Source organism: Eubalaena glacialis, chromosome 15, assembly GCF_028564815.1.
Source record: "Eubalaena glacialis isolate mEubGla1 chromosome 15, mEubGla1.1.hap2.+ XY, whole genome shotgun sequence".
NCBI lineage: Eukaryota > Metazoa > Chordata > Mammalia > Artiodactyla > Balaenidae > Eubalaena > Eubalaena glacialis.
The window spans coordinates 24067028-24094504 of record NC_083730.1 but is presented as its reverse complement, the minus strand read 5'-3'; the positions used below and the strand labels follow the sequence as shown (position 1 = coordinate 24094504).

General features: G+C 40.1%; 2 protein-coding genes across 3 annotated transcripts in view; both read left to right on the top strand.

Moving 5' to 3' along the window:
* ME2 (malic enzyme 2) overlaps positions 1 to 965 on the top strand; it is a 59366-nt gene extending 58401 nt beyond the window's left edge. The window contains exon 16 of the mRNA XM_061170526.1: positions 520 to 965. Coding sequence (XP_061026509.1) covers positions 520 to 687 — 168 coding nt within the window. The 3' untranslated portion in view covers positions 688 to 965. The remainder of the gene's footprint in view (positions 1 to 519) is intronic.
* Positions 966 to 12519: 11554 nt separating this feature from the next.
* ELAC1 (elaC ribonuclease Z 1) lies at positions 12520 to 27258 on the top strand. 2 transcript variants are annotated; one of them, XM_061170418.1, is made up of 5 exons: positions 12520 to 12610; positions 14098 to 14342; positions 18379 to 18543; positions 23952 to 24419; positions 25904 to 27258. In XM_061170418.1, the coding sequence occupies exons 3-5, from the start codon at positions 18387 to 18389 to the stop codon at positions 26368 to 26370; spliced, it is 1092 nt and encodes a 363-aa protein (XP_061026401.1). In that variant the 5' UTR covers positions 12520 to 12610; positions 14098 to 14342; positions 18379 to 18386; the 3' UTR covers positions 26371 to 27258. The 2 variants fall into 2 exon arrangements, with proteins under 2 accessions (XP_061026401.1, XP_061026402.1); XM_061170419.1 differs by lacking the exon at positions 14098 to 14342.
* The last annotated feature ends 219 nt before the right edge of the window (positions 27259 to 27477 follow it).

Below are 27477 nucleotides of genomic sequence, written 5' to 3'. Positions count from 1 at the left end.
GTTCTAGCCCTAACTTTACTTGACATTATAGTTCTAGTGTCCAACACCTGATTTATAATAATTTCTATGTCTTTTAATTCAAATTCTAGAGGAAAAACATCTAGCTCACTTTGGGTTAGATTTTCACCCTAGTCCAGTCAGCTATGACTAGGAAGTAGAGTCTCCTACACACGGTCTCAGCAGGGCGGTGGGGAGGGACACAGGCGGGGCAGGCTACCAAGTAGGTCTGCTGGACCAACACATGGTAGAGCTTAAAATTATTGAAGTATTAAGGAAATGCTGATAATAATTAGGGGGGGGACTTTAAAGTCACTTTAAAACATATTGAACTTATGGTGTGACTACAAATGTTATCTTTCAATAGTTTGTGAATGTCTTGAAGTGAGTCAAAGTAATGTTATTTTTTATTATGAAAAAAATGCCATTCTTCCAAATTCATTACTTTGTGTTTTAATAATACTTTTTCTCTTAAATGGGTTAATACTCAGAGTCTACACAGTAATCTTTTGTATTTTTCAGGTTACAGAATATCTGTATGCTAATAAAATGGCTTTCCGATACCCGGAACCTGAGGACAAGGCCAGATACATTCGAGAAAGAATATGGCGAAGTGAATACGATTCCCTGCTGCCGGATGTGTACGATTGGCCAGAGCCTGCGTCATGCCCTCCGCCAACAACGGAATAGAAGCACACCACTGATAAACACTTTCCACGCTTCAGGGACTCCTTTCTTCAGACAAAAAGAGAGGACGTTCTAAATTTATGGTTTTTTCTGTGTTTTATTCTCCCCTACCACTTTGCTTATTTTTTCCCATGAATCTCCACTTCTGTACAGGGTGGACCTGTTGACTACATTGTTAATGCCCACCTGCACCCAGAAATCAGATGACCATAATGCTTTCATTCTGATTTGTAGTTCATACCACATCAGAGATATTAAAAATGTACTTATGAATGTCTTCACTTGTGCTCCTGTTCACTCTTGCCAAAGTATTTGCTATTTACTATTATAGCTAATCATCTTCTCTCACCCAGTTCTTTTAGGGCTACTAAAATAGAAATTTACTTCTGTGGATATGAGTACAGAATTTTGGGAAGAAGCCAAATTTAACCAAATTCTAAGGACAAATTGTCAGTATCTAAAAATGTCCTTTTATTTCTGCTTCATTTTACCTTCATGCTCTGAAACTCCTTTTCAGTAGATAGATCTGGAAAAATCTATTATGTATTTTCTGGGACTAAACTGAGGCTTAACTATAATGTGGGAGAAATGGGACGTACTGCTGCCTTTAGACAAATAAACTAAATAGTCATTGATTTCAACAGTGTATAAAAATCTCAGTGTAACTTTTTAAAATAAATATCTTAAATTTAATTGCTTCAATTTTGCTATTTTATTGCCCAATGAGAAATTTAGGTTTGCTTATTATGAAAAACACATATTTTCATTTTCTTCTAGATGATTCTAAAGAAGGGGGTATAGGATACCTGATGCATAAATTATGATTTTTGACAGCGTGTGACCTAACCGATTAGCCATATGCTTCACATCTGAATGAGTCATATTTAGACTCATCTGTGAGTCTATACCCTTATTCCAGCAGTGATGCTCTTTATTACTTGAGATAATTTTGGAATGTTCATATGATACATTCCTTTAACTCTCATTAGTAGTGACAACTCTTTCTCCATTGAAGATGGATTTAATTGTTTGAAACCACCAAAATTAATTTAGAGCTAAGTGGGAATGAATAAAGTAGGTGTTCAGACCAGTAAATGTCATTTTTAATCCCAGTAAAATGGGGTAATAACTGGCTAGTGAGACCAGTTTTCTTATGTGGCTTACACATCGGAGAGTTCCTAAAGAACAATCCCAAACATTTTGAGAAGCAGTATTGCTATATATGAGCCTAACATAGTTTGGGGGAACAAACAAAACTTAAATGCCCATTCTAGAATATTAACTACAAAAAATTGTTCATAGCTACATATCAGTGTGCACATTATTTGATATTTCCCTCCACAGTCCTTGATATGTTAGATATGATATTCTGTAGGGAGATAAAAAGGCTTCATTTTTATGTTCCTGCCTCCTTTTACCTATAGGTAGAGATTGATTCACAATAATTTTGAATATAATTCAGTGTTTTTAAGAATGCTCGAAATAGCATTGCCATTTGGAGTATGGGAAAATGCAGTTGGTTAAATCCACTTAACAGATGAGTAAAGTCAGAGGTATGTTATATCATCAATCTGCTTTGTAAAAAAAGCAATCAGGTCACAATTTGTTTTTTTCAATTAAGGATGAAAGGTTTATGTTTTTCATATTACCTTTGTCAAAACAAAATCATCCACAAAAATATTTTCTGTGAAATCTTGATTTTAGTTTAACATTACAAGTAAAATAATTACAGACCTGTTTTTCACCTAATGCTTATTGAAGACAGGAAAATGTAGAGTTAAAGTAATTTTACTAAGATGTTTGCTTATTAAATATGCCTAATACAGTATACATGGAAATTAAAAATATTTTAAGGAAAAAACAAGGCCAAATGGCATATAGCCTGCTTACTTAAATAAGACAGAAATCATATTTATACTTTAGAAGCTACGTATTATGTGTTATTTACCAACCAGTATTTTAAGAAGTAACAATTTTTTGGATATAAATTAAAATGTTTTAGTATATAAGCTAAGAATACAGGCAGGAACTAACTATCAGCATGGTGGGAAGGGAGGTGGCATAATGGCAGCAAACTGGAAAAGAAATGGACCTTCTATGGAAACTTTTACCTAGCGAAAAGGTAATTAATTTGAAAAATAGCAATGGACAGTCATTTTTATTCTTTTGAAAAAAGAAGAAATTCTGTAGATTAGTCTGTCAAATTATTTAGTGGGAAAAGTGAGAATACATATTTTTCTAATCTGAGACCACCACCTGTACTGTGAAATAAATTGGATAACTAATGAGGGTAAGGTTTATTGACTATAGTGGGAAAAGTGTTAAAGATTTTGGTTAAAACTTTCTTACGGGATGGATTCTTAACCAGGAAGTTGCCACCAAGTCACTGTGAAGCTTTAAAATGCAGATGCCTCCGCCCCCTCCTTTAAGGCCCCCTGGACCACCTGGAGCAGAGCTGTGGCAGGTGTATTTTCAGTAGGTCCCCAGGTGATTCTGATGCACACACTTCCCCTCCCCTCCCAATCACTGTCTTAAAGTGGATGTCCAAATCATGTGGAGAGCTAACTAATTCCTCCTGCTGATGCGGTGGGTCTGGGGTGGGGCCTGAGATTCTGCATTTCTGACAAGCTCCCAGGTGATGCCTGTGCTGCTGGTATAGAGAACACACTGAGTGGCACTGCTCCAGAGTACTGAGTGTGGTGTGCGTTTAAGTTTAGTGCTCAGATGGTATATACTTTCTATGAAAAAGAAAACTGAAATTCTGTTCTTTAATCCATTTTTTGTTATGTATAACTTACATAGGATGTTCATAAGAACAAAAATACAGAACTTTTAAACAGCTTATTCTGAAAATATGTAAATAGAACATTGTTCAATTCTAAATTAGATTTTAAATATACTTGTTAAGGAAAACCTAGCAACTAGTTTTCATTTATAAAAGATTATCAAGTGGATATTTGTTCTCTATTATTATTTGTCTTATGATATGACTTACCCTATCCTTTGTCTTTTCTTTCTCTAAATTATCAGCCTCTGGAGAAATGAGATTCTACATTCTCCTTTGTTAAGGAGTTGCTAATGAATTAAGACCAAAGCATAATAATTATCAAGGGGTATGGAGCATTATTTACTCTCAGATAACTGAGAAAGCCCAAAGGGGAGAGTAGAGGAGTGGGAGAAATCTTGCCTTAGAAAAAATACTTCATCCAAATGCTCCTGTTGCTTTTCCCAAGCCCATTCAGTATCCCTCAAAAATAACCTCTTCAAACTTTGAACAGCTCCAAGGTTGAATTCACCAAAATGGAATCAGCTCTGTTGCGCATACATACTTGAGAACATTAATATAAAGCTCAAAGCTCTCTACTGGGATTCCATTTAAAGGGACTGTCCTAAAGAGTGAAGTAACACCAATATCGTATTTCCTCTCCACAGGTGCAGGTACATTGCTGACTTTATAGAAAATGACAGATTCATTATCTACTTGGGCTCTCAACTGATTTATGATTTGTACTTTCATGTACATCTAGATATTAAAATGAAATAAATCCTCCACAGACAAGCTAAATAAAGTAACATACTTAATATTTAAAATATTCAAGACAATTTTACTACAGAAAACTTACCTCTCATCTGAAGTCAAGATGTTTTAATATAAGTGGACAGAAAGCTCAATGCTTTGTTCCAAATTTTATAAATTAATCTGGGCCTAATTAGGACAGGACTCTTATTGCATAATTCCCTTAATCCTTGCCAGCAGTTTCTCAAATAAACCAGTGATTAGATTTTAAAACAATAATTATTTTCGTTACTTGGATATGGAAAATAGTGCCTCTCAAAGAGAAAAAGTCAGGGTCTGGAAATGTGTACATAGTTCAGTGACGTAAAACACACAAATTAAGTCAAATGACTGGGATGCTTTGTATATTTCTGTAACAGCTTTTTGCCAGTAAACTGACTCTTTGACATGGCTATTTAATCAATCTTGTTTTTCCCAAATAAAAACTTATTTTCCACTTTGCTCTTTGGGAAATTACCCCTACATTCAGCACACTTTTAAAAGTTTTAAGACAAAGGGGAAATTTATGGGTATATACTCCCCAATTTTCAGTATGTCCTTTTATGTTCTAGGAAAACTGTTCCCCTTTATTTTCCTAATTTTAAGTGTACGTCCTAGCAAATCACTGATTCCTACATAGTCACTGAATTATCATCAACACGTTAGGTATGTTCAGTTAGCAAATGACGATAAACTAAATTTTATGGATAGCACCTACTCTGCCGGGCAGTGTTCTAGGCATCTTACATGCATCAGCGTATTGAATCCTCACAACCACCTTCTGTCACCGTGCCTCTTCTACAGAGAAGGACACAGATGCTCAGATAGGTTAAAAGATTTGCCCAAGTTCTCTGCTGGTGAGAGGCAGAGCTGTGTGTCACCTCAGCCCTTCTCAGGGAAGAAGGGCCTCTGTGACCGGTGATTTTATCTGGATCTTAAATACCTTATCTTGAAGAATTGTTATTTCAGATGAAAATTGTTCACCTATTATGATATTAGTCTTAGGTCCTTTTTAACGTGTTTTACCAGTTCATGTGATTTTTACTTTTTCCCATTTATAATTCAAATACAACATAAACCTATTTAATTTGTTAGTCTTAAGCATTTTAAGTACTGGATGTAAACAAAAGATTTGGTTTTGAATTTGATAAATTACACCAAAAATTCCAGCTCACTAACATCTTTTGATTTGCTAATCTTCACAAAACCACCAACTGCTATCACTCTGTGCAAATCAGTTTCAATAGTGCTTACACACTTTGTATCTTGACATCTGCCAATGTCGATATGAATTGGAATTGTAAGATATATTTTTAATTATGTCTATTGTATTACATCCATATCTATAACTTCTTCCACTAAAAGGTCATAACAGAAAGTAGTAATATAAAAATGTATGTGTGGAATAAGGAATTTCTGAGATCTATTTTAGCTAAATATTTGACAAAGTAAAATTTCTGCCTAATGTTTTATTATACTTTGCCTAATGACCTTTAACTGAAATTAAAACCATATTTTGCAATTGATATTGTGTTTCCTTTGATAGCATCCCAAGCATTCGTTATTGACTTGAAGGAAGCCACATGTAGCAAAAGTCATTGCTTACCCTTTCTCACCTTTGTATTTAAGATAAAGAGATGGAATAAGCCGTCTTCTGGTAATAGCTTATGGGAATACCAGTTTAAGGGGAACGCCTTGTGTAGAGTGTATTTTACCAGATTGACTTACTCCAGATGGTTCCAGGAGTCAGTCTGCAAACTTCCTAATGGTGTGAACTGTTTTCTTCTCACTTGTTATAAATTTCTTCTCATAAATTCTACTGAGATGTGTGTATTTTCTTTTTTAAAATCGAAGTATAGTTGATTTACAGTGTTGTGTTAGGTGTACAGCACAATGATTCAGTTTTTATATATACACATATTCTTTATCAGATTCTTTTCCCGTATAGGATATTACAAGATATGGAATATAGTTCCCTATGCTATACAGTAGGTCTGTGTTGGTTATCTCTTTTAAATATAGTAGTGTGTATCTGTTCATCCAAAACTTTGAGATGTGTGTATTTTCTTAATAAAATTTTCATATGCATCAGAAATGTATGACCTTGTTTTTAAAGGTTGCTGTATATAGGGCACTCCTAAAACTTGGTATTATTTTAAACCTTAAAACACACGCACACTCAGAATACTTGATCCCTTGGGACTATGCTGTTTGTTAGACTGAAATTCACTGTGGAGCTAGTCGTGCTCCCCCTTTTTTCATTTCCTTCTGTTTGGTTCCCTACTCCCTTTCTCTCCTTATTTTGTTTAACCAGAGGAGTAAAGGAATGAGTTCTCACCTCTTCCCCCAACCACGTACAGATTCGCAGGAAAACTATGTTGATTTTGTGATAAAGGGGGAAATGGTATAATGGCTCATACTTACTGAGTACTTCCTTCAAGCCAGGCACTGTTCTAAATACCTGATACCCATTTACTCATTTAAACTTCACAACAACCTTATGAGGTGTTAGGTACTGATATTTTCCCCATTTTACAGATGTAAGGTCTGAGGCTCAGAACTCTTAGGGTCACATAGCTACTTAAAATGGCAAAGCCACTGTTCAGAGCTCTTGCGTCCTGTTTTGACAAAACTCTGATCCTGTTTAAACTAGATTCTCCACGTCCTCTGAGCACAGGCTGAGCAGCACAACACAGCTGCAGAACATTCCAGTCGTGCTCAGTCACAATCACTAATTTCAAGACACCCTCAATGCTCCTGGCACTTGCCCGTCCAGCGACTCAGATACCTTCCCTGCTGTCAGATTCCCTGACATCCTCCCACATCCTTGCTCTCAAGACAGCTTTGCTTTCTATTTCACAGACAAATAAGACGATCAGAAGAGAATGTCCTCGAGCTCCCCTTCTCCCCATCTCCCCAGGAACCTTGAGAAAGTGAAAAGCAGCAGCTCCTAACTTCCAGGAGCTGGCCTGATACTAGGAACTCACAGCTAGGCCTCGGCCGCTGCTCTCCTGTTGAATGGAAACCATCTCACGGCAGACAAGAACATCGACATCAGACAAGGCCACTCTGACCACAGTGGATCAAGACATCAGACAAGCCTACTCCACCATCACGTCTACACACGGACAAACCTGAGCATCGTCCAAACCACAGAAATAACCTCCCTCGCGCCCTCCCCCCGGCCCCCACATCCTGGCTAATATGCTTGACTACAAGACTTTACCAATTACAGTTTTAGCCTCACTCTAGTCTGCATTCCCTATAGAAAAGGTTTATTGAGATAATCAATCATAGGTGTGTCCCCGCTTCCTGACAGCACCCAATCCAGAGTGAACCCCGGCTTCCGTGGGCCCTCTGCAAAACTACCCAACAAAACCCTGAATCCTGTAATAGGTGCTTCCTAACACACTCATACTGACACCCCAGAGTTCCCCATGTGTGCGCTCTCCCCGGCTGCAGTGAGTGAGAAACCCAACTTGGTCACAGTTACAGCTGTGCTCCTGGTGCTTTTTGGCTGGAGGGCAGTGGCAACCAGCATCTGCACCCACGTGCTTAGGAATGGGCCACACTCCTGTCAGCCAGGACCAGCCCCCCACTTGGGCATGAGGTACCATCTCCTCTCACCTGCTTAAGGGCCTTGCTCATCAATTCTCCCCTCTCTGCATCATCCATTTTCCCTCTATTGGATCACTGTCATGCTGACTGGGGCCGGAGGACTCTTGACTCTTCTTCCCCTCCAGCTATTGCCCCAAGTCACTATTCTTTAAATCAAAACCCTTCAATACTTCCTCTATACTTCCTGACTTCCATTCTTCTCCTTCCACTTGCTCTTGAACCTCTGCAATCAGGCCTTCATAGCCAGCATCCACAGAAACCTACACACTGCCAAATTCAAAGGTCACACTTTTATTTTAATTTTACTAGATCCGTAAGCATCATTTGTCACAGTTGATCACTCCCTCCTTTTCATTGTTATTATTTTTTAATATAGATATAATTTCAAACTTATAGAAATGTTGCAAGAACAGTGCAAAGAACTCCCAAGCGCCTTTACCGAGATTCACCAATTGTTTATATTTTGCTCTATTAGTTTCGTCATTCTCTCTCTCTCACTATATACATATTTATTTGCTGAATGATTTAAGAATAAATTGCAGACATGATGCCCCTTTACTCCTAAGTACTTCTGTGTGCATTTCCTAAGACCAAAGGTATTCTCTCACATATTCACAGAATAGGATTATTTATGTATAGTATCATGTCATCTGCAAACAGTGACAGTTTTACTTCTTCTTTTCCAATTTGTATTCCTTTTATTTCTTTTTCTTCTCTGATTGCCATGGCTAGGACTTCCAAAACTATGTTGAATAATAGTGGTGAGAGTGGGCAACCTTGTCTTGTTCCTGATCTTAGAGGAAATGCTTTCAGTTTTTCACCATTGAGAATGATGTTTTCTGTGGGTTTATCTCTGTGCTTCCTGGACTTGGGTGGCTATTTCCTTTCCCATGTTAGGGAAGTTTTTGACTATAATCTCTTCAAAGATTTTCTTGGGTCCTTTCTCTCTCTCTTCTCCTTCTGGGACCCCTGTAATGCGAATGTTGTTGCATTTAATATTGTCCCAGAGGTCTCTTAGGCTGTCTTCATTTCTTTTCATTCTTTCTTCTTTATTCTGCTCCATTCTTCTGCCTCAGTTATTCTGCTATAGATTCCTTCTAGTGTATTTTCCATTTCAGTTATTGTATTGTTCATCTCTGTTTGTTTGTTCTTTAATTCTTCTAGGTCTTTGTTAAACATTTCTTGCATCTTCTCGATCTTTGCCTCCATTCTTTTTCCGAGGTCCTGGATCATCTTCACTATCATTATTCTGAATTCTTTTTCTGGAATGTTGCCTATCTCCACTTCATTTAGTTGTTTTACTGGGGTTTTATCTTGTTCCTTCATCTGGTACCTAGCCCTCTGCCTTTTCATCTTGTCTATCTTTCTGTGAATGTGGTTTTTGTTCCACAGGCTGCAGGATTGTAGTTCTTCTTGCTTCTGCTGTCTGCCCTCTGGTGGATTAGGCTATCTAAGAGGCTTGTGCCAGTTTCCTGATGGGAGGGACTGGTGGTGGGTAGAGCTGGCTGTTGCTCTGGTGGGCAGAGCTCAGTAAAACTTTAATCCGCTTGTCTGCTGATGGGTGGGGCTGGGTTCCCTCCCTGTTGGTTGTTTGGCCTGAGGCGACCCAACACTGGAGCCTACCCGGGCTCTTTGGTGAGGCTAATGGCAGACTCTGGGAGGGCTCACGCCAAGGAGTACTTCCCAGAACTTCTGCTGCCCGTGTCCTTGTCCCCACAGGGAGCCACAGCCACCCCCCCCCCCCAGCCTCTGCAGGAGACCCTCCAACACTAGCAGGTAGGTCTGGTTCAGTCTCCCCTGGGGTCACTGCTCCTTCCCCTGGGTCCCGATGCACACACTACTTTGTGTGTGCCCTCCAAGAGTGGAATCTCTGTTTCCCCCAGTCCTGTCAAAGTCCTGTAATCAAATCCTGCTAGCCTTCAAAATCTGATTCTCTAGGAATTCATCCTCCCATTGCCGGACCCCCAGGTTGGGAAGCCTGACGTGGGGCTCAGAACCTTCACTCCAGTGGGTGGACTTCTGTGGTTTAAGTGTTCTCCAGTCTGTGAGTCACCCACCCAGCAGTTATGGGATTTGATTTTACTGTGATTGTGCCCCTCCTACCGTCTCATTGTGGCTTCTCCTTTGTCTTTGGATGTGGGGTATCTTTTTTGGTGAGTTCCAGTGTCTTCCTGTCGATGATTGTTCAGCAGTTAGTTGTGATTTCGGTGCTCTCTCAAGAGGGAGTGAGAGCACACCCTTCTACTCCGCCATCTTGAACCAATCTCCCTGTAGCTAAGTTTTTTAAGAGAGCTTTGAATTTCTTTTATTTTATATTTTGATTTTATGACTAGAACAAACGAGCTGCAAAAAGTTATGAGATGATCAGGAAAATTTGAACAGTGACTGTATATTTGATGATGTTAACAATTATTGTCTTTGTATGATAATGATATTATGGTTGCATTTTTTAAAGTCCTTATCTTTATATTTATATTTATATACTGAACTGTTCACCATCATTATACAGAGATGAGATGTTTTAAAAAAGAAAAGATCCTTAAATGCTTTTAGAAGTGTTTATGGAAAAAATGATACTGTGCCTGGAAATGAAAATAATCCAGGGCTTTTTGTTGCCTTTGGAGGGGCAGGGGTTCTAGGTGAAACAAATTGGACCAGGTGTTACTAACTGTTGAAGATGAGTGACAATTACACATAATGGTTCATTAAACATTTTCTCAACTTTTGTGTATGTTAAAAATTTCCCATAAAGTTTTAAAAATGAACAAAAAGCACTATCCAGTATTCTCTAAAGCTATAAGAACCTCTGAGGAGTTGTAAGAAACCTTGATTGGGGTATGGGTGGTGGGTGGCAGGAACCAGCCAGGAACCTCTGGAGTGGGCAGATCTATGGAGGGTACCACTGTGGGGAAGCCCTAGCTGAGTTGTGATCAAGACCTAGCTGTAGAATGTGTCTTCCTGAGCACTTCTTAGCTAGGCAAGTGTCAGAATAAATAACGTTCAAGGTCCAGTTTTTAATACTTTGCTAAACCAGTCCCCACACAAACAAATCCACCTTATTTTTCCATTTCCAGAACACTAATCCAAGTCTCGACCATCCTACAAGAACCAGTTCAAGTCTAACTGTTTCTTTTTTGGGGGGGTGGGGGGCACCCAGCACAGCTTGTGGGACCCCTCGGCAGTGAAAGCGCAGGGTCCTAAGCACTGGACTGCCGGGGTTTTCCCTAACCCTTTCTTAACTGAGTGATCTCCCTATTTCTATCGTCTTATCACTCCTTTTGGCTTCTCTTTTGTTCCCTCATATTGTTAGTGGCTTCCTGATACCTCTTTTCCCAACCTCAGTGTATGCTCCTAAAACCAGGGGCCATGACATACTTAAAAAACTCTCTCAGCATCAAAAATAATACTATCCACAAAGTCGCAGCTCAGTTAACACTTGAATAAATAAAAGCTTTGAAGAGGCCCAAAAGTAAATGATCTAATGGTTTACTGAGCAAAGCAGTCGGGGTCGGGGGGAGAATGGTATCTTGATCCCCCTATCCAGGTAGTTTTAAAAACCTCACATCCACAGCACTTCTATTCCTGTTATGAAGCTGTTGGATACTTTGACCACTTTGAGCATGTGAGCAAATGCCAGTGCATCTAGCACTGCATAGGAGCATGAAATTTTTAAATTATTATTATTATTTTTTTGCCTGCGTTGGGTCTTCGTTGCGGTGTGCAGGTTTCTCCTTGCGGTGGCTTCTCTTGTTGCAGAGCACAGGCTCTAGGTGCACGGGCTTCAGTAGTTGTGGCACGTGGGCTCAGTAGTTGTGGCTCGTAGGCTCTAGCGTATAGGCTCAGTAGTTGTGGCACATGGGCTTAGCTGCTCTTCAGCATGTGGGATCCTCCCGGACCAGGTCTCGAACCCATGTCCCCTGCATTGGCAGGGGGAATCTTAACCACTGCGCCACCAGGGAAGTCCCAAGCCTGAAATTTTGAAAATTGGGATTTAAATCAATGAGTGTTTTCCCCGTGGTTTGTAGTCACTACATGCCATTTAGGCCCCGGCTCTTCACTCGCGCGTCCAGCAGGCTATGCTGTGCGTTCACTAAGTGAACACACCTGCGACGCTCGTGCGTGCACAGCACAGGCCGCTTCAGATTTTCAGCAAACATTCCCACAGCACAGGCAGCTTCAGATTTTCAGCAAACATTCCGCTGTATCCCTGGAATAGCAAAGTGAAATGGAGCGGAGACTCAGGATCTATAGTAACGCTGCTATGAACTCTGATTCTAAGGCAGCGCAAGCTTACACTTTCAGATTTAGTGATTAAGATAGAACGATTCATCCCCACGAAAGAACAGACTTTACACAAAGATATGCCAGAGCAAAGCATCTGGGAGAACACTCTTGTTTGAAAACATTACACGGAAAACAAAAAGCTGAACGGTAGACGTTTTTCACCTTGGGGGCTCTGGTTCTCACGGGTTACCGCCACCAGCGAACCCAGCGCGCTGGTGCGGGCGAGTGAAGGAGAGGGAGTCCCACTGCAGGACAGAGCAGGTGCCCAGGGCCGCTGCCCAGCCTCCAGGCGCGGTTGAGCTGCGGCGGGAACCACCGAGCGCGGACCTCCGGCGCTTCCTAGAGCGGCCGCACGTGGGCACGGCCGGCGGCGCACTTCCGCCCGCGCGCGTCGTCTCCCCGTGGATGGCTGGGCCTCGCTGCGGGCCTGCGCCTTCCTCGGCTCTTGCCGCGGGTCTCGGGGAGTGGGTGAGTGGGGCAGGGCGCGCCGGAGGGGGGCGGGCCAGGGTCTGCGCCGCCGAGGCCTCCCACGCGCCCGCCGAGCGGGCTGAGGGCGCGCTTCCTGCGGACTCGTGGGCCGGGACCGGAGCAGAGGACCCAGGCCCGGGAGCGCCGGGGAGCGAGGACGCGCCTTGTCCACCCCCACCCCCAGACGGGGGCCTCAGTCGCCCGGCGCTCCTGCCGACGCCCACTCCTCCTTTTGCTACACTGATGCTGACTTGGAGGAGAGGCTGGGCTGGCCAACAGTTGGAGACCTGGCCTCTGGCCCTGGCTCGGCCTTGGCCGCTCACTCTATCTCGCGGGCCACGCTTTTTTCATCTCTAAAATGGAGGCTGGCAGTATCTGCCCTACCTGCACCACTGGGTGATTGGGTGATTGCAGGGTTGGCACTGCCTGCCTAGAAACTCGTTCTGAACCCGGCAGCCTTTAGAATCTTCTGGGAAGCCTTCCAAGTGCTGAGGCCCCAGAATCACCAGGTGTTTGTGATATGGAGCCGGGACTGAGAACCACTGGCCCAGAGTGTCAAGGGACAGTACTGCGATCGATCGTGTGCTGTGTTCTCGCCCGGAATGTGCACTTCCTCCAAAGTGGATCATAGTCATGAGAAAGCAAGCGGCTGGGTTTTTTTTTTTTTTTTTGTCCAAAAAGACAGGGATCAAAATGTGGTTTGGTCACTTATTTCCTAGTGCTTAGAATGGTGCATGTCACAAAACATGCACCACTGATTAAATACATTAACTTCTGATTACTTCCGACCTAGTGGAAGAGTTGATTATTTGGCTTGTTTTTCAACTTTTTATTATGGACACTTTCAAATATATACCAAAATAGAATCGTGTACTGAATGTACCAACTCATGTACCAACTCACAATCAATCAGTTTCATCTGGTACCTTCACCCCCACTGGATTATTTTAACGTAAATCTAAATGTACCATTTCATCCATTAAATACTTGTTTATGTTTACAGAACACAGTAACTTCTTAAATATAAAACCATTATCAATCTTATAAGAATTTCATGTTACCATCTATCCAGTGAACGTTTACATATCCCCTATTGTCTCTTTTTTTTCCTCCCATTATCTGGTTGTCCAAATCAGGAGTCAGACAAGCTACACATGCTACACTTGGTTGACGGCTCATATCCCTTCATCTCCTTCCTCTTTATTATTGTTTTTCCTTGTATTTCACTTGTTGAAGAAGCCAAGTCATTTGTCCTGTAATGTTTCTTACATACTGAAATTTGCTTTTTCCATCCCTGTGGTGTCCTTTAATAAACTGGTATTTAGATGACAGCCTTTTCCAGATGGAGGTTATACTTTTTGGCAAGAAAACCTCCTAAATTACTGTGTACTTCATATTACATCGCATCAGGAGTTGGATTAGGTCTTGTCTCTCTTTGTGGTGTCAAGATTGATCACTGGACCTTTTCCATACAAATTGTATTGCAGGGTGACTAATTGATCAGGGAATTACAGAAGGATGCCAGCTAATAACTACAGAAGGAATGAGAGAATATCACCTTGGCAACCCCTAATGAAATCATTGATCCTGGAAATGATCATTAGTGGCCGTTAACGTCAGAGAAAGAGAGACAGCCAGACAGCGTGTGCTCCCTGATGGAAGTACCCAATAGTACCACTTGTCAAGTGTTCTTAGACGATGGGTGAGGGATAAAGATGAAACAGGATTGACCGTGAGTTGATAATTGTTGAAGCTCGGTGATGGGCATGTGACAGTGCATTATACTAATCTGTGTTTGAAATTTTTCATAACAAAAGTTTTTTTAAAAAAAGATTGACTAGTTGACTAGTGAGCTCACGTCAGCTCGATCCATCTATTATAGTTCTCCATTAGCCTTTCACTAAGTGGTTCTCAAAACTGACTGCATGTTAGAATCACAGGGGAAGAATTTTTTTTTTTTTTTAATTCTAGAACACAGGTCTCTTGCAGAATTTCCTGTTTAATTGTTCTGGGATGGAGCCCAGTCATTGATATGTTTTAAAATCTCCCTAGGTGATTCTAATACTCTCATACTCTCCAGGGTTCTGTACCACTGGCTTAGATCTATTATTTGTTACACATGCAAAGTGATTATATTCTATTATACTTTCTGCATTTATTACCTTAAATTTTCAACTTTCTACATTCTGTGTATTCTTCCGCCTCTTGCAAACTGCAGTCCAATAAGAAAGCCTCTGCAAATATTATCAGAGGAAGTCTTGATCTTGGAGGTGAAAATGTGGAGTGACACATGGAAAGGACACTAGCAATAACCTAAAGGCTTGTGTGGGGGGTGGAGAGATGTACCACCCACCTGCTGTGTGAGGTGACTGTATCCCCAAATGGAAAGGGAGATCAGGTGATATGTAGTTAGAAGAGCATGTTCAGCATTATGACACATTTCTTAAAAATCATCAATATTAAGTAAATTCAATATAAAATAAATTAAAATCAAATAAATAAATGAAATGCTTATTGCAACCAAAAACAATTCAAAGATTTAAAAGAAAAGTTAATAATCTCCACTATCACCACCATCATTTTAATCACCCCTGAGATAACCAATATTAGCAATATGGTGTATATTCTTCCTCACCAGACTGTCTTGTATAATGTAGGGATTTGGGCATTGTTATAAAAATGAGATTATGCCATAGCCATCTGTAACTTTTCTCATTGTCATCCCTTCAGGACAAGAGTTACAGACCTGACTGAACTGTAGAATAAATAGTTCATGATATGAATATACAATAAAATATTCAGTTGTTTCCCTATTGATATATATATATATGTATATATATATTCAGATGGTTTCCAAATTTTAACCACCTTAAAAGCACAATAAACATCACTGTACACAGATCCTTTATTTCTGTAAGGTCGATTCCCAAAAATGGGATTGCTGGGTTAAAGTATGTTGCTATTAGCAGCATCATTATTATTGGTAATATATATTGCTAGATTACTCTCCCAAAACATAATAGCAATTCATACTAACACCACTAGTAAAATGCAGGTACCCATTTTCCCTTGTCTTGGTTAGCACTGGATAGCATTAATATTTGCCAGCTGATGTGTGGAAAATAATGTCTCTTTTTCTTTAATTTGCATTTCTTCTAACTGCTGGGTGACTGAGCACTTTTCATGCTTATTGGCCGTTTGGATTTCTACTGTGAATTTCCTGTGTATATTCATTGCTTATCTTTCTATTTTATCAGTTTTTTTGTTTTTATTAATGCATTTACTTGGACCATTTCTTAGGGGCATTAACCCTTTATCATACAGTACAGTTTTCTCCAGGTGTTTTTTTTGGTCCTTTGACTTTAAGAATCTTGATATATGAAAGTGTTTATGTAGTAAAAATGTCGTTTTAAAAAATTTCTGGGTTTCATGTCTTGCCAGTAAGGGCTTTCTCATCCCCAAAGTTATATACATATTCTCGTAATTTTTTGAACATATTTTTTTGGACCTTTCACATTTATATTTCTAAACCATATGGAATGTATTTTTATATACAATGCAAAATAAGAATCTTGCTTTCCTTTTTTCTGCAGAAATAGCCAATTATGTCAGTGTTGTTCATTAAAAAAGCCACCCTTTTTACACTTTTGTTGTATATTGATTTCTGTACGTACCTGGGTTTATTTCTGGACTGTCCCTTCTCTGTCACCTCTATTTTTGTGCCAATATTATTCTGTTTTCTTTATGCCTGATTAGTGTAGTAAGTGTTAATATCTAGAAAAGTTAAGTCACTACTCAATGCTTTGTGTACTTTTCTTGCCCATTCTCAGACATGTATTTTTTCTTCCATGTGATCTTTGGGTTGCTTTTGTTCCAAGATAAATCCCACTGGAAATCTGATAGAATTTACATTAAATATATATACATTAATTATGAAAAGATAGACATTTCTGTGATAGTAAATCTTCCTATCAGGGAAGCTAATGTGTATCTCTTTTTGGGTCTTTTAAGGTCTATTCCTTTCCTATTAACTTTCTAGTTATTTTATAAGGCTTCTTTTTCTCTTGTGACTGAGGGTTTTTTTCCTCATTTTTATTTTTATCTGGTTATTGCTAGCACTGAGAAAAGTTTTTGATAGATTTTTTTCCCTATAGATGATATATTTATCCAGCTTGCTGTCAAATTTTCTTGTTTTAGTAGTTTTTCTTAAACTTATGTTTGTTTTCTTCCCTGTCATCAATGTGGATGCTCTATAATTGTTTATATTGATATATAAGTTTGAGTTTGTGCTTATTTTATTTGATGCATATCTCCTATCACAGAAGTATATCAGAGATAGATGTGTCCAAAAGTAGTAAAAGGAAAAAGAGATCTCAGGAGTTGGCAGAAATCTACACACTGAACAGGTTATTGCTGATCACTTATAAGATTAGAAGCCCAAGTGCTAACCCCTCATGGACTCTATTATTAGGGGAGTGAGACATTCACTCAGCATTACTGTGTGGTATTGGCATTACTGTAGAGTGTTGTAGAGCATTGCTGTGGTTTATGATGGTTCAGAGAAAGGGCTGCTCACCACGGGCACCAGAGATATCACTTAGTGAGCATAATTAAATTCCATCTCTTGCCCAGAATCTCACTAGAGTTGTTTATTTATTAGAAAGGCTTTTTTAAAAAATTAATAAGCAGAAAGTACAGAGTTCTTATATACCCACTCCTCCCCCCAATTTCCACTAATATTAACATCTTACATTAGTGTGGTAGTGATGAGCCAATATTGATACATTATTTTTTTAAATATTTATTTATTTATTTATTTGGTTGCACTGGGTCTTAGTTGCGGCAGGCAGGCTCCTTAGTTGCAGCTCGTGGGCTCCTTAGTTGTGGCATGTGAACTCTTAGTTGTGGCATGCATGTGGGATCTGGTTCCCTGATACATTATTATTAACTAAAGTTTACATTAGGGTTCATTCACTCTTTGTGTTGTATATTCTATGGGTTTTGACCAATGTACAATGACGTGTGTCTGTCTTTACTGTATCGTATAGAATAGTTTTGCTAAAAAATCCCATGTGCTAAGTCCCATGTCCTAAAAATCCCGTGTGCTCCACCTATTCATCCCTCCCTCCCTTCCCCCAAACCACTGTCTTTTTTTTTTTTAAACAACAGAAATTTATTCTTGCACAATTCTAGAGGCTAGACATCTGAAATTAAGGTGTCACCTGGACCTTTGTTATGGATAATAAAGCTACAACATAAAGAATGCTTAAGACAGAAGGTGACATGATAGAGTTGCCCTGGAGCTAGTGTCCTGGTATCTGAATCCCAGCTCTGCCACTTACTAGCTGTGGGACCCTAGGCAAGTCACTACCTCTCTGTGCCTCAGCTTCCCCATCTCTAAAATGGGGATGATGATATAGTACCCACCTTGTAGAGTCAAACCACTGTGTCCATTCCCATAGTTTTGCCTTTTCCAGAATGTCATATAGTTGGAATTCAATTATAGTTATTAATTGACTGGGTTTGGCTTTTTTAAAATTTATTTTTGTTTGTGTGAGCAGTCATACAAAGTTTGGTAATTTGTGGTTTTAACTGATTAAGAGTTACTAAAATCTTTCTTCAGATTTCTGTGGAAAACTATTAGAGAACAGGAATGCAAACTATTCTTAATAACCAAAACATAGGTAATAGTAAAACTCACAAGAACCTGTTTTTGGTGATTTTGAGCAGTGATGTGTAATAATCCCTAAGGGATCTTCTCGTTCCAGGGTGGAAGATGTCTATGGATGTGACATTTCTGGGGACAGGCGCAGCATACCCATCCCCAACCCGGGGTGCCTCTGCCCTGGTCCTTCGGTGTGAAGGCGAGTGCTGGCTCTTTGACTGTGGGGAGGGAACCCAGACACAGCTTATGAAAAGCCAACTTAAAGCAGGTTAGTGTGCATTCAGCTCTCTCATTAAGGCTGTCTCTTGTTCTGCTTCATTTTCTTGGCTCTCCTTGGGCCTTTTGCTTAGAAACAGCCCTGACAGTTGCACCCCATTTCAGTGCTGGAGCCCTGGCAATACTTGGAAGGTGCTGGGGTGTCTGGCCACACCCACTAAACTATCTTTCTTCCTTCCTTCCTTCCTTCCCTCCTCCCTCCCTCCTCCCTCCCTTCCTTCCTTCCTTCCTTATTTATGTATTTACTTTTCATTCTTCCTGTAAATGTTGAGAGCAAGGATTTCTATAGGCTTAGGGCATGGAGGATGGAGTGGGTTACATCAGACATATTAAATAGACACTGCCCAAGCAAAGGAACATACTTATGTCCACCAGGAGATAGGGGTAAGTATCATGAGAGAATACAAAGGGTGGTAGATGTTCTGGGGAGTGAAATGTTCTTTTCCACTTGGGGTCAGTCTCAGAGAAGGTGACCTGTGAGTTGCTAAAGGAGGAGGAAGGGTTCCCTGGGCTGGGGAGAAGAAGGGCATTCCAGCCGTAGGGAACAGGGTGAGCTTAGCACCGGCAGACTGAAGAGTACAGTGTTCGCCAGAGCCTTGGCCCAGAGTCAGGCAGACCAGGGTTCCAGTCCCAGCTGTGTCTCGGCTTGTTACCTTAGCAGATCAGCCAGCTTAAGCTTTGCTTTCCTCACCTTTAAAATGGGGTTAAAAACTCGACTTAGAAGGGGTGTTGTGAGAATTGTATATAATAATCCCTTCTCTGTGTGGTTGTCTCCTTCTCATCAGTTAAATCTTAGCTCAAATGCTGTCTTCTCAAAGGCTGAACCTCTGGGGTTAAGTAATTTCTCCTCACCCCAGGCATTCTACTATTCTGTGCTATTTTTATTGACTTCTTAGCATCATCAATATCTAAAATTATGTTATTTAAATAGTTGTTTCTGTGGTCACTGTGTATTTCCCTGTACAATAAAGTAAACTCAGTGATCACTTACATACCTAGTAGATGCCTAGTAATATCTGTTCAGTTAATGCATGAATAAGATGTTCAGCACTTAGTACAGTGCCTCTCACTTGTTAGATCTTGATAAATGGTAGTTATTGAAATTCCTACCACTCATCACAGTACCTAGCATTTGATGACTAAAGGAAGTATAGTTCTATCATCCAAGGATTCCTTGGTCTAGTGGTGAAAACTGACATGCAAACAGTCATGGTGTAATTTGATAAGTAAGAATAATGGAGGTGTTTTCTAACTACTTTTGAAGCACTAAGGAGGGGGACAGTAACTGTATCTGTGTGTTCAGGGAAAGCAACCTAGAGATGGTAACAGTTGAGCTAGGATGTAGGAGATGAATAGAAGTTTCTCTGGGGAGAGGAGTAGGGATGGACCTTCAAGGAACAGACAACAAAGTGAGCAAGAGTTTCTAGGAGAGAAATGACATGTTTGGGGAATATTAAGCTATCCAGAACTTTGAGTACTTGGCTGGATAGATGAGAGATAAGAATGCTTAAGGAAGTAAGTAAGGGCAGACTATGAGGACTCCTGTGGCATTCTAAGGTATCTGGACCTTATTATTCTATTGGCAACAAGGAATCATTAAAAAATTTTAAGCCGAGCAATGACATGGTCTGATTTGTGTTTTAGGACAGTTTTCCAAAGGCAAATATATTGGGAGAGAGAGATTGGCATCAGGAGACCAGTTCCAAGGCAGTGGCATTCACCTGAGAGAGAGAGAGATGAAGATGTTGAAGCAGGAAGTAGGGATAAGGATGAAGATGTTGAAGCAGGAAGTAGGGATAAGGATGAAGATGTTGAAGCAGGAAGTAGGGATAAGGATGAAGATGTTGAAGCAGGAAGTAGGGATAAGGATGAAGATGAGAGACTCAAAGAGATACTTATAGAGCCAACAGGAGGTGGTGACTGAGTAAATGTCTAGTATGTGAAGAAGTGAAGAATTATGGCAAGTTACAGGTGATGATGTCCCAGACCAAGATTGGGAGTTAGGAAAAGAGCTGTTGGAAGAAGGGACTAATGCATATCACTTGGGACACGTGGCCTTGAGGTGTACACAGTTCAACCCTAATTATATACTGTCTTATGTTGAAACCCTGAGGTCAGAGCAGGTATTATGCTTTACTTCCCTTGGATCACACAGGGGTTCCTTTCACGAGAACATGCCTCCACATGCCAGAGTGGAGGCTGTAATATTTAACATTTTAGAGAGTAGGGGTTAAGGTGGCAGGGTGATTAAAATAGAAACAAGTAACTGTTGTGTTAAGAGGTTTGGGTATAGGGTAAGTCTTCACTTTTTATTTAGTACCTGTGTCAGTTATCTAATGCTGCATAGCAGATTATAAATTTAGTGGGTTATTTGCATTTATTGTCTCATAGTTTCTGTGGGTCAGGGAGTTCGGGCCTGGCTTAGCTGGATTCTCTGCTTCAGGGTCTCACTAGGCTGCAATCCAGGTCTTGGCCAGGGCTGCGCTCTCATCAGAGTCTCCACTAGGAGAAGAATCTGTTTTTAATGCTCACTCAGGTTGTCGGCAGAATCCTTATAGTTGTAGGACTGAGGCTGCCTGCAGCAACTAGAGGCCTCCTATAGTTCCTCGTCATGGGGGTTTCTGCTTCAGGGTAGCTTGCTCGATTACTGCCAGCAAGGGAGAGAGACTCCAGAGCAAGTCTGCCAGCAAGATGGAGTCTTGTAAATGACATAATCGTATTGCATCCTTGTGCTGTATTTTACTGGTTAGGAGTAAGTCCCCAGTCCCACCCACACTCAAGGGGAAGGAATCATAGAAGGATATGAACAGCAGGAGGCAGGGGCCATGGTGGTACCCATGTACCACCTTAACTCTATCTGCCACAATACCTTTTTCTAGTGTTTTATATTTTACAGCTATTTTATATATTTTTTTAAACAGTTCACAAAGCTCGAGCTTTTTAAAATAAAAGTTTGGCAAAAAATAGTAATAATAATAAAATAAAATCTAAGTGAACCTTTAGTTTACAAAATTTTTGTTGACTTAAGAAAAAATTTCCTGGCCTCAGAGAGGAGGGTGATATGGTAATCCCAGAACATTAGCTGAGACACTCTAGCGCTTCAAAAGCCCCTGTCTCAACCTGTAATGCAGCACCCTCCATACATCTTGGTTTCTCTCAATAACCCCATATGGACCTATCACTATTGGAGTCATTGAAGCCCTTTTAGCTTATACTACCTCCTGGGGTAATAATGTTTTATGGGTTTCATAAGGAAGTATTTTCTGTTTCTCTAAATATACTTCTTGCAAGTTTCCTTGGTCCTAATATGCAAGCATCTGATTAAAAAGTGTAGGTTTGCCATATCTATTTTTTTCATAATTTTAAAGAGTGAGTTTAAGCCTTTTTTCCTCAAAAATGATTACAAAAAAGTATTATAAAAGTATAATTTTAAAAATGATTATAATAAGTATACATGCTCATTGTAAAAGCTCAAACAAAGCAGAAAAATATAAATAAGAAAAGCCTAAATCCCCCTCTCTTTGGTGAATTTTCTATACATGTAGACATGGTAATGGTGTAGGTGTATTTGTGTGTGTGTTTGTGTATAATTTTGCATAAATGGAATCAAACTATACTTGGTGTGATCTGCTTTTTTTCAACTGAATATTACGTATGAACGATGTATTGCAGACATTTTCCTACGGCAGTAAATATCACTGCATTATCCCTTAGAGGATGCTTAGTCCTATATGGATGACATTTTCCCTGGTAACTTTCGTGATCTTAAGTGAAAGGGAACTCACGCATGTTTCTTTTTTCATTTGATAGCTTCCTCTTACCTTTGATAATTGTGGTTGCCATTCCTTCTCCCTCTGAAATCAACTTTCTTGAAAAATGAAATGTTTGTCTTCCCTGAAACTGTGATATCTGTGGGAAAGTACCGTTTCTTACTTAATTTATCTCACTTGCTTTGAGTTCACAGATTGTTTTGGTGTTCAGTTTTGGCTGTGTTTTGCAGTAGATAGGGAGAGGCCCAGAAAGTCTGATTTGGCAGTTTTGAGGTCAGTGTGAGACTCAACAACTGTTGCAGTTTTTTTGTCTGTTGAGTCCTCAGGTCACACTTGGGGGTGTGTTGGCAGCCCAGACAGCAGGAAGGGGGAAAGGAAAGGGTTCCAGAAGTCAAAAAACTGCAAAAACGAGGACTAAAAAGAGAAAACAAAAAGGAGCATGTTGAGGAAACTTCTAGCGTGCCTCCTGGCGATTTTCAAGGTTCAAGATCAGCCTCTGCCCAGTCTATTCTCTGCCACAGGGGCCTGGCTTGGTGTAGTAACACTGGGAACACTTGCTTGGAGAACACTGTTACCTAGAGGTCACAGGACAAATCCCATCACAGTAAACTATTCCTGTTCTTTTATGGCATCGATAAACTGTTCCTGTTCTTTTATGGTATCAAATGTTTGAAATGGGTGGGCCATGAGCTAGGACTGGAAGCCACTGTTATACTAAAAATGTGTTAATTGTGATTGTTGCTTTTAAAAGGCCTTGTGGTGCATCTGAGAAAAATGTTGATGTGGCATCCTGCCACATACCAGGAGTAAATTCAGTTTACCAATGGCTAAATCAAGTTACAACCTAAGTCAGTATGCACTGGAAAAGCTGTTGTATTAGTTCAGATTGAGAGAAAGGGAGGGGCCCACATGCCTTTACATAGCACCATGGGGGATCTACCCTCTAAACTGCACTCTGCATCTGTTGCCCACTTCCTCCCCCTCGGTTCTTCACCCCACTCCCTTTCCACCTCCCTCCTTCTTCCTCCTTCCTTTCCTCTCCCTCCCTCATCCCCCTTCCTTTTTCTCCCTCTTCAGCCTCACCCAGACAAGCAGGCTCTGGCTTGGTTAGTTAATCTCTGTCCAGTGTGGAGTCCTTAAAAGGCAATTTTGAATTCAGGCACTGGTCCAGTCCGTTGGAGCCAGGGGAACATTTTTATGCTGGAAGTACTGTTCATATTTGCTGTTCTCAGAGGGAGCAGTAGGGGGCAGTGTAACTGCCAGATGTTTTTAACACTTGTGGCCTATCTGGTTACTTATGTGAATCATTTTGGTACACTTTTTCCTTTTTTTTTTTTTCAGTAAGAGGATGTGTAGGAAAATACTCTTAAAACTGTAACACTGTGTAATTTGAAGATGTTTTATGAAAAAAAGTTATATCTTATTAAAACCATCTAGTGAAATAATACCTGTCTTTCTTACTTCTAGAATCATGTAGAAGAATATAAAGAAATAAGTTTATGGTGATAAGTAGAATTTCTAAATTCATTTTATTGCTTTCTATGTAAGTTGTTATGCATGTTTCAAGTAGCTTTGTATGGGTTTTATTTCTGAAAAATTCCCAAATTTATTTCTCTGCCTCAATCAAAAGGGAGAATTACTAAGATCTTCATCACGCATCTTCATGGAGACCATTTCTTTGGCCTTCCTGGCCTCCTCTGCACAATCAGCCTGCAGAGTGGCTCCATGGTCACCAAACAGCCGATCGAAATCTATGGCCCTGCAGGGCTTCGGGACTTTATCTGGCAAACCATGGAACTTTCTCACACGGAGTTGGTCTTCCCTTATGTGGTCCATGAGCTGGTGCCTACAGCGGATCAGTGTCCTACAGAAGAACTGAAAGAATTTGTACACGTGAATAAAGCAGACAACCCTCCCAAAGACGGACAAGGAAGAACTATCCTGTTAGACTCAGAAGAAAACTCATACCTCCTGGTTGATGATGAACAGTTTGTTGTGAAAGCATTTCGCCTCTTTCATCGAATACCCTCCTTTGGATTTTCAGTTGTGGAGAAGAAACGCCCAGGTAAACTCAATGCACAGAAACTGAAAGATCTTGGTAAGTGTTTTTTTTCCTTTCTCGTCAGTCTAGTTGTTGTTAACCAAAGCAGTTAGAAGTGTCATAGAAACCTTTTCTTGTCTCCCAGGCCTAAAACTGACATTTTCTCTACTTACTTCCTTTGCCCAAAGTTTGTTTATTAAGGGAAATTCTTGGGGCCAAAATATGCTATACAGAGCAAAAACCAAGTATCTATTTGAATTCTCTCTTCAGCTCCCTAAATGCACATTCTTGATCTGTCTTATCTTCAGCTTTTACTATCTTGGTTGGTGGAGTAGACCTGTTGTCTCAGGTCTAGGCTTTTATTTTTTCATGTCATCTTTTTGAAATATGTTTTCAGTGACATCTTTGGCCAGAGACTTTTTGCCATAGTCCTTAACCTTGCAACTCCAACCAACTGCTTTCTGGGTTTTCCTTTTTTATTGACTTTGCCTGGTCAATCAACCTTGATTAAGTTAATTTGGTGTTTAGAACACTGCCTTAACCAGTTTTATATACCTGGGTTCATCACGCTCGGAAGCAAGCATTCAAAGATTGGCTTGGGGCCCATCAAAGGCTTCATACCTCCTCCATGCTAGGCCATCATGTGTGAGAGTTCTTCAGCGCCTCTCCCAAAGCAGTGTCCGGGTACATCATTCCTCCAGCATACCACCTTCCTTGGCATGGCTACAACAGAGCCTGTGAAAACATGGTGATGGTGATGGTTTTTTGTGTGTCTTTTCTTTATTTACACAATGTCTTCTTTCTTTCCCAACTAAAACAAAATGCTAAGTAATGAGGAAAAGTGCCTTAGGCCAAAGGTATTTTTATTGTCTAAAAACCTGTGAAAATACTGTTGTATTGGGAAACTTTAAACATGATCTATGTTGGAAGTAGTGAACACATTCTGTTTGTTTGTATGTGTTGCCCAGAGTGATGATCAGGTGTTATTCTCGATTAATATGAGATTTAGGCCCAGTTTGGTAAACATGGAACTGCCCCTATCTACAAAGAAGATTGATTATTTATAACTGCCTGAAATTCTGCTTGATCTTGTGACCCAGACAATCCCCTCTAACAGTTTTTTTTTATTATGTTAGTTTGTTGGTACCTTGTCATTTAAATGGGCTCTTTAATTTTACCCAAAGATGAGCTTATTAAATACAGCACTCTCAAATAATGTTATTCCCATGCACAGCAGAGAATCAAGGCTATTATCTTGACTGTAATAAGGTTTTAGTGGGACTTAAGAGCTTAAAACTCATCTGACACGTGTGCTTGGAAATGTTTTAAGTACTGGGCATTGCTAATATCAATAGCCAACAGTGAACTTCTAAAAATGTATAAATATTCCAGTTTTCCACAAGTAATAAAATATTTATAACAATTATGAAAAGAATTGGATGCCTTTTCCATTTGCTATTTGCTGTGCTGTTGAAACAGACTCTCTTAACAAGTCATAAATGCCATTCCTATGATGTGATGTTATCTGCCTCTGTCATTAGGTGTTCCGCCAGGTCCTGCCTATGGGAAGCTGAAAAATGGAATTTCTGTTGTTCTGGAAAATGGAGTTACAATTTCTCCCCAAGATGTCTTAAAAAAGCCTATTGTTGGAAGAAAAATCTGCATTTTGGGTGACTGTTCTGGGGTTGTGGATGATGGAGGAGTGAAGCTGTGCTTTGAAGCAGACCTGTTGATCCATGAAGCAACCCTGGATGACACCCAGATGGACAAAGCAAAGGAACACGGCCACAGCACGCCACACATGGCAGCAGCATTTGCAAAGCTGTGCCAAGCAAAGAGGCTCGTTCTTACTCACTTCAGTCAGAGGTACAAACCAGTTGCCTTGGCCAGAGAAGGAGAAACAGATGGGATCGTAGAGCTTAAAAAGCAAGCTGAATCAGTGTTAGATCTCCAAGAAGTGACTCTAGCAGAAGATTTTATGGTGATTGGCATTCCAATCAAGAAATGAAGCCAGTGTTCCTGAATGCTTCTGATGTGTCTGTGAATATGTTACTGAACCAACAGTCAAGTTTGTTGTTGTTGTCGTCGTCGTTTTGGTCTAAAATTATTTGGGTCCTAACAGTCCTAACAAGGATGGAACTGCATTGCTGAACTAACTCAGCATTGAGAAGGGAGCAATCTTTGTGATAATAAATCACTTTAAAAAGAATAAAACCAGAATCCTTCTTCAAGTCCACACTTGACAAAGTGATAGACTATTCAGGTGTACATGTTTTGTGGCTGCTGCCTCAGAGGGTAGCCAGTACGCCATGCAATCCTGGGCTTAGCTTCTGCCCGGCTTTATTGCTCTTGTTGGCAAAGCAGTAGCAGGGCTTGGCCCTCCTGGCTAAAAATGGTATTTTGGCAGTTTGTGTTGAATCTGTTCATGTTATTAACAGAATAGAGAGAAATGTAATGAGACATTGGATATGAAGGATTGAAGCTGGCACGTTAAGTCTTGAATTCTTTGCTTGAATACTGAATGCAGAGTCAGGCTAGGTGTTTATCCTCCAATTAATATTTTATTGAACTTTCCAGTTTGCTTTAAACCTGTGGTTCTCAGTTGGAGGTGATACTCTCCCTTAGATGGAGTTTTGAAATTGTGGGGATGTCTCTTGTCAAAACTAAGGGGGGTTACTCTGGTATTTAGTCAGTAGGGGCCAGGATGCTAGATCCTACAAAGTTTGGCCAGTCCTAAACAGTGAAGAATTATCTCATCCCAAAATGCATATTGCAGGCCTGCTGAGATACACAGCAAGTTAAAACTTATACTCCCACTGTGAATATACTTTATAAAAATTAGTGACATACTGAGTTGAACTACGAGGTAAGTCAAATTCTACAACAAATCCTAAAAAGCTAGCTAAGTGAATATGTTGGAATTGGAACGTCATATCAAATATTATTTGTCAGAAATGAGCTATGAGCTGGAGCTTATGAATCTGGAGGTTAAAAAATGATACCTGTCCAACTTGCGTTTACGCTTTCCAATAAATAATTCTTTGAGCACAATTTTAGTAAATGTTCTTTCTAGAATAGCTTTTCTTCCTGAGTTGCCTTCCACCTCCCTTCTGTC